This window comes from Salvelinus sp. IW2-2015, unplaced genomic scaffold (assembly GCF_002910315.2).
Source record: "Salvelinus sp. IW2-2015 unplaced genomic scaffold, ASM291031v2 Un_scaffold1446, whole genome shotgun sequence".
Classification (NCBI taxonomy): Eukaryota; Metazoa; Chordata; class Actinopteri; order Salmoniformes; family Salmonidae; genus Salvelinus; species Salvelinus sp. IW2-2015.
This window is the reverse complement of record NW_019942913.1, coordinates 128,000-135,934: the sequence shown is the minus strand read 5'-3', so window position 1 is coordinate 135,934 and position 7,935 is coordinate 128,000. Positions and strand designations below refer to the sequence as shown.

Genomic DNA, 7,935 nt, shown 5'->3' with positions numbered 1-7,935 from the left:
ATCGGTGTCTGGGAAACCGGACCGATATTTGCCTTAATTTAAGAGGATAGTCTGTTGGTGACCATAGTTACATTAATATACAAAGGAGTAATAATGCTTGTAAAAAAATAAAAGTTTCATCTAAACCAGAGGTTGTTTTTAGAAAATTGGTAGCATCTCATTTTGTCTTTCAGCCTGGCCTCAAGACTGAAAATTGAAAGTAGGAATTTCCAATGACTCCCTAATAAATGAACAGGTGATAAAATTAGGCCTGTAGCACAAAATCGGTGTACTGGAAAATGATTATGAATGGCTGCTTTAGTACGTTACCATTTAAGAAACCATTACATTCTGTAACTGCCGAGTCCATATTCCACATCTTTAGATCCTGCTATAAAATGGAGGAGGAATGTACAGGCCCTTCCATCTACAATAAAATGGCAATCATTCCATTGATTACAGTTTCTACCAAGTTAATTATGGGATTTAAAGCTCAACCCCGGCCCCTTAAAGATATGTCCAATTTCATTTAGATGGATCATCACACCTTTATCAGAGCATTGCATAACACATCTATCCGTGTGTAGAACATGCAATTGGAAAATGGCATTTAGGTTTCTATCCCGAGGCACATCTGTATCCCTTTAACAATATTCCACACCGTATGTTACAGGGGTCCTCTGTATAGTCTGATAAATAACCTTCTGCCGTTTTCTTATTCGGCAAGGGTTTTTTCTGCCGTTTGTGCACAACTTMCCCCCCCCCTGAGACAAACTGAAAGCTCGGTAGCCGGAGTCTACGCACCTTTGTCGGTGATTGGGCAATAGTAGGGATTATTCAATTAAAAGTGTTTGTCATTCGAGAGACGACTCGTTTTTGTTAACTTTCGTTTTGCTTGAGAGATACTGCATCAAACATTAAATGTCAAATTGCGTGACTGAGACCTCGGGAAAAAACATCTAAATGAAGCACAGATATCTTGAGTTATTTTAAGATTATTTGGATTTTTGAGTAAGTGTATACTGGCTACGGCGTCTTAAGAGGGACAAAGTACTTTTGCCGGTTTTTCTTCTTCAAGGGAGTAAGCAAGGCACATACGTTCACGTCGCCTAGCCGAGTTCTGCTATGCCTTAAGGCATTGGGATTTTCTCACAACCGAAAACCTTGCTGCTAGACAAATGTCTATCGTGCCGTTGAGAGTTGAGGCAAGGCTATACAGACCAATAATCCCGACCTGATTATTCCATGTACTCATTTACAATATATACACACACACTTAAGTAGTTTACCTAGTCCCTTTTTAATTTCAAAATAGGCTACTTTTGATATTGAAGAGAGTTAACAGGGGAAATGCATTTCAGAAAATGAAGGCGTGAACATCCCTAGTTGAGAATCTTCCATGTTAACTGCGCTATCATATAGATAGGTGTTCCTCCAGTCCTTGGATGGAATGTACCAACGAACTTAAAATTAAGGGTTCTGAAAGGAGGATACAAACTGAATGGGAAACTATTGCACCATGGCCCACTATGCTTAAGGCTCCGGCTTGTTTGAAAAGTCGAGAACTGTCACTTTTTTTTTTTTTTTTATGAAGTTAGTCGCACACTGCAAATAATATTTTAAACCATCTCCTCAGATGTAACGTAAGTTCTGGCCTCGTACTTTTCTTTTTACCAAGACAATTATTGTAACCTGGGTCTCGTTCATTAGGCACCAAATGGAATGAAACTGGGAGGAACTATGAACTTCTCAAGAAAGTCTTGTTTCTCGTTGAAAAACAGTTTCCACTGTGTGTACTAATGAACACGCCCCTGGTATCCCATGCTAATGTTCTGTTTGTGTGAGGCTTGATATCTAGGAGCAATGACGCTATCATTAAGTCTGTGCTGCCCGTTGCCCTAATGCTGGCCGCTGGTAGCAGAGGTCCTTTCAACTCATAACATGTGGAATAGTGTAWATTGACTGGAAACTTAAGGGGAAATTAAATAACTTAATATGTCAATGTTTTGGCTTTTTCTTGGACAACCTTACAAGATGAACAGCTATAAAAGTTAAAGCAATGTTTAATACAAATTTCAAACCAGAGTAAACTACATTTTCACATGAGTGTGTATATACACATAGACAGAAGTATGTAGTACTGTTGCATAAGGGACAAGCACCATGTCAATTTGTAAAATCATATATTGAGARTTAAAGTTAACAGATTATATAAGGAAGCCACTCATGCATTTACATAATCGAGTAGGCCTAACTCTTTGGCCATCATGAATTAATAATCTTTTAGGTTTATTTAACCCTTTTCTACCAACTGAGGTACTCAAAGCACCTCACATAGTACGAGGGTAAAAAAACAATCACCATGCCCACCTCCAACGCGCACCACCCACCAGGGTGATGCATAGCGACCATTTTAATGCCGCAACGCCACCACCCATCGGGTGAGGAGTGATATGCCAAWTAGAAATGAGGGGGATGATTAAGTGGCCTTGATGGAATGGGGCTAGGCTGGGAATTTAGCCAGGACATCAGGGTTAACACCCCATGYCCAGAGAGTCAGGACAACCATTTAACAGCCCCATCCAAAAGACTGCACCCTACACAGGGGAAGGGTGGTATGCTGCGGAGCAATTGTCTTAAGTCAAACTAATCACAACCTTTTTACCATTTTTGAATTTACTACAAACACTTACATCAAACTTCCAAATGATATTTCTTGACAATAAGAAAAAACATCCTTTAGAATAGATATTTACACATGTAGAAACCTGAGGCAGTCACTGGTTTATATTGCCCATCTTGAAAATACCAGTAAAATACATTTAACAATGTAATATCATTAGAAATAGGCCTTGAACAAATCTTTAGTGTATACAGTCCATCATAACAGGCTAGACCCAACTAATCAATCAGTTCTTCRAACGCAGTGCTAACCTGTGGAGATCAGGGCCCGTATCCACAAAACATCAGAGTAGAAGTGCTGATCTAGGATCTGTCCACATAATCTTATTCACTATGATTTAAAAAAAAAGGCAAAACTGATTCTAGATCAGCATTCCCACCGGGATATGCGTTGTGGATACGGACCTAGAGATTCACCGCTGTACTTCTGAGGGGTAAAAGTAAATAAAAAGGGTCCCTTTACTAATCGACACTTTATACTGACACAATGTTAAAAACGGGAAACGTTAACATATGATTAAAACGGTACAGACAGACAGACCACGTATGGTACTAAACTAGCCTGCAAAATGGATAAAATAAAATTCACTAAAGAATTTGAGTATAATTGATTCCCTGTGTTTGGTTTTAGTATGCTGCCYTTTGCCCTGAAATTGAGAGTCTCACGATCAGGTTTAAAATGTAACGGTGTGATCAAGGTGTGCTGGAAAAGAGCTTCAGATAGTGGACAGTCTGTGTCCACTAACAATTGCTGGTGAATCCTCTGACATCTTCAAAGACTGCTGTACTATAGTCTGTGTTATAGGCAACTTTACCATACTTCAATGGTTTTTGGTAATAGTCCCGAAACAAAAGAAACAGGGCAAATATGAAACGTAAAGGGTTGAAGCCTCATCTGCATGGTTTGAAGGGGGGAAAGTCCTAGTTGAAATACCTCCCTGGCCTGCCTGTATGTGTGGTTTGCTGTTGGGAGCTGGTTGTACTTGTGACCGGCACTGGCTGTAGGCTAGCCCATGGGTCCTGCAGCATAGAAGCGTTGTAAAACTTCTCCACACCACCTTGTGCCCCCTGGCCTCTGCCACCACGCGACCCAAACGGAGTGGAATGTCGAGGGGAACCCTTCAGGAAAAGAACCATCACGTTATGAGACATCGAAACTAAACGAATTTTGCATAACTAAAGAAAATGATGGGGCGTCGGGAGGTCAATTACAGAAACGTGTGAGAAACAGGAGCGCCGTGGTATCGAAACTAAAAACAAAATGAGACAAACGCCAAAACATACTACCTAGTCAAATCATACTGATGGTAAAAATAACGTTTCGGCTTCTTCTACTCACTAATCATTTATGTTATCGTTGGACAGACAAATATATTTGTTATATCAAATGTGTAACGTTAATTCGGAGGCGTCCGAGTGGGAAATAGTAGGTGAAACAAAGCCGGATCTACGAGTACACAGACTCGAGTCGCTAAAATAAATGACAATTTATAACAAAGCGTTACTTAGTCACCAAGTGTAAGRAACAACAAAAAACATTCAATAGTTACCTGATAACCCATATGTTGTCCAGGACTTTGTGAATTGTATGGAGAATTTCTGTAAGAAGCACCACGAGGACTCGGATTCTGTCTACGCGGTGTATACGCTGGAGATGAGCCGTTGTTAAATCTTCCTTTTCCCCCACTTCCACCGTGATAACCCCTATTACCGTTACCACCAAAGTCTCTCGGAGGAGTATTTGGAGAGGCACTATCAAACTGACCAAATCTAGGTGGTCCAAAAGACGGAGGGGGACCACCACGAAATCCCCACGGTGGGGAAGGATGCATTCCCACCGCGCTGTTGTCGAATCCTGTCGTGCTTCTGAAACCACCTCCTCTCGATCCCATTCCGCCCGGACTGGGTTGTCTGAAATCCGGTCTGTGCATTTCCAAATCTAAACTATTGCTAAGAGGGGGGGAAAAAACTACCTTTGCTGTCTTGGAAGCAAATGCCAAATGTATGTTTTCAAACCTCTGTTTACGCGTTTAGAAAACCGGAACAGGAAATACTATAAACAGGAAATACTATAAACAGGAAAAGGGAAAACGTATCCTCCTCCGTCGTTGGCGTTTAAAACAATATCAACATTTAGTTGTGTACTGCCACCTTCAGGTGGAAAGGGATCAACAGCAGGCAACCAAAGCGAGTAAAGGTCACGAAGCAATTATTTCATTAGTTAAAGACATTGGCAGTCATACCATGGAGCATTTAGATATTTGATTTGGAATTTTAGGACCCCTTTAGGTATATAAAAAATATATATATAAAAACTAGAATTAAATATTGAATTTGGCCTTTAATACCAAATCCTATAGAAATGCATTGAATAACACATTCATAAATGGCAAAAACACATACAATAATAATAATAAGGAATAAGGTTTTGAAGTGTCTGTCCTACATCTAGCATATTTATATTTTTTACACATATTTAACCCCTTTTTTTGAGGTAGGCACAAAACGACCTCCATACATCCATTCCATTTACGAGTCCATAGAGTGGTCATACTAGTTTGTAGGCCAAACCGTTAGGACACTACAGGCGTTTTCATGTGAAAACCGATTTTCGGGATCTCTCGTGATCTGACAAACACCGCTGTAGCTCGGCCACCTTCCACTGCAGATGCGGAAGACCGCCACAGCCGGATGTGATGGATTGAGAATCAGCCCATTCAATAAACGGATATCTCTAGTTTAAATTGACAGATTTTTATTATTATAATTAATTTATAATTATAATTTATTATAACATCATACAATGCCTTCGGAAAGTATTCATACCTCTTGACTTATTCCACATTTTGTTAAGTTACAGCCTGAATTCAAAATGCATTAAATATATTTTTTCCACCCATCTACACACAATACCCCATAATGACAAAGTGAAAACATGTTTTTAGAAATGTTTGTAAATTTATAGGAATATGTCATTTACATAAGTATTCACAGCCCTGAGTTAACACGTTAGAATCACCTTTGACAGCGATTACAGCTGTGAATCTTTCTGAGTAGCTGTGAGTCTTTCTGGGTAAGTCTCTTAAGAGCTTTTCACACCTGGATTGTACAATATTTGCACATTATTCTTTAAAAAAATTATTCAATCTCTGTCAAGTTGGTTGTTGATCATTGCTAGACAACCATTTTCAAGTCCTGCCATACATTTTCAAGCCGATTTAAGTCAAAACGGTAACTAGGCCACTCAGGAACATTCAATGTCGTCTTGGTAAGCAACTCCAGTGTATATTTGGCCTTGTGTTTGGCCTATTGAAAGGTGAATTTGTCTCCCAGTGTCTGTTGGAAAGCAGACTGAACCAGGTTTTCTTCCAGGGTTAAGCTTTAGCTCTATTCCGTTTCTTTTTATATCCTGAAAAACAAGATGCAGACACCACCATGCTTGAAAATCTGAAGATGGTACTTAGTGATGTGTTGTGTTGGATTTTCCCACAAACATAACACTTTGTATTCAGGATTCACGATTTAGCAGATATGTGCATTTCCTCAGATGCTATTTATTAGAAGTTATATTGCATACATACAACTCTGGAAAAAATTAAGAGACCACTGCAAAATTATCAGTTTCTCTGGTTTGACTATTTATAGGTCTGTGTTTTGGTAAAATTAACATTTTTGTTTTATTCTATAAACTACTGACAACATTTCTCCCAAATTCCAAGATAAAATGTTGTCATTTAGAGCATTTATTTGCAGAAAATGACAACTGGTCAAGATAACAAAAAAGATGCAGTGTTTTTAGACCTCGAATAATGCAAACAAAAAAAGCTAATATTCATTTTTAAACAACACAATACTAATGTTTTAACTTAGGAAGAGTTCAGAAATCAATACTTGGTGGAATAACCATGATTTTCAATCACTGCTTTCATGTGTCTTGGCATGCACTCCACCAGTCTTTCACATTGATGTTGGGTGACTTTATGCCACTCCTGGCGCAAAAATTCTAACAGTTCGGCTTTGTTTGATAGCTTGTGACCATCCATCTTCCTCTTGATCACATTCCAGAGGTTTTCAATGGGGTTCAGGTCTGGAGATTGGGCTGGCCATGACAGGGACTTGATCTGGTGGTCCTCCATCCACACCTTGATTGACCTCAAATTGGGGAACATTGTCAGAGCAGAACGAAGCAAGTTTTCTTCCAGGACAACCTTGTACGTGGCTTGATTCATGCGTCCTTCACAAAGACAAATCTGCCCGATTCCAGCCTTGCTGAAGCACCCCCCAGATCATCATCGATCCTCCGCCAAATTTCACAGTGGGAGCAAGACAGTAACCTCTAACTCTGATCTCACATCAGAACACTGAGCCTACAGTAACCTCTTTAACGCTGACCTCACATCAGAACACTGAGCTACAGTAACCTCTTAACTCTGACCTCACATCAGAACACTGAGCTACAGTAACCTCTTTAACTCTGACCTCACATCAGAACACTGAGCTACAGTAACCTCTTTAACTCTGACCTCACATCAGAACACTGAGCTACAGTAACCTCTTTAACTCTGACCTCACATCAGAACACTGAGCTACAGTAACCTCTTTAACTCTGACCTCACATCAGAACACTGAGCTACAGTAACTCTTTAACTCTGACCTCACATCAGAACACTGAGCTACGTAACCTCTAACTCTGATCTCACATCAGAACACTGAGCTACAGTAACCTCTTTAACTCTGACCTCACATCAGAACACTGAGTTAACCTCTTTAACTCTGACCTCACATCAGAACACTGAGCTACAGTAAACCTCTTTAACTCAGATCTCACATCAGAACACTGAGCTACAGTAACCTCTTTAACTCTGACCTCACATCAGAACACTGAGCTACAGTAACCTCTAACTCTGACCTCACATCAGAACACTGAGCTACAGTAACCTCTTTAACTCTGACCTCACATCAGAACACTGAGCTACAGTAACCTCTTTAACTCTGACCCACATCAGAACACTGAGCTACAGTAACCTCTTTAACTCGACCCACATCAGAACACTGAGCTACAGTAACCTCTTTAACTCTGACCTCACATCAGAACACTGAGCTACAGTAACCTCTAACTCAGACCTCACATCAGAACACTGAGCTACAGTAACCTCTTTAACTCTGACCTCACATCAGAACACTGAGCTACAGTAACCTCTAACTTAACCTCACATCAGAACACTGAGCTACAGTAACCTCTAACTATGACCTCACATCAGAACACTGAGCTAC

General features: G+C 40.0%; 1 protein-coding gene across 1 annotated transcript; it reads right to left on the bottom strand.

Moving 5' to 3' along the window:
- Window positions 1–2,945: 2,945 nt before the first annotated feature.
- Window positions 2,946–4,722, bottom strand: mplkip (M-phase specific PLK1 interacting protein). Its single transcript, XM_024138323.2, has 2 exons — window positions 4,212–4,722; window positions 2,946–3,780 (listed from the first exon to the last, which is right to left on the bottom strand). Exons 1-2 carry the CDS (start codon window positions 4,590–4,592, stop codon window positions 3,583–3,585), a joined length of 579 nt encoding a protein of 192 aa, XP_023994091.1. The 5' UTR covers window positions 4,593–4,722; the 3' UTR covers window positions 2,946–3,582.
- Window positions 4,723–7,935: the final 3,213 nt, after the last annotated feature.

Bases quoted from the DNA above. Each gene is read 5' to 3' on its own strand.
- mplkip (XM_024138323.2), bottom strand. From the start codon at position 4,592: ATGCACAGACCGGATTTCAGACAACCCAGTCCGGGCGGAATGGGATCG. The intron at 3,781-4,211 runs GTAACTATTGAA...CTTTTCCTGAAG, and splicing joins GACAACATATGGGTTATCAG to GGTTCCCCTCGACATTCCAC.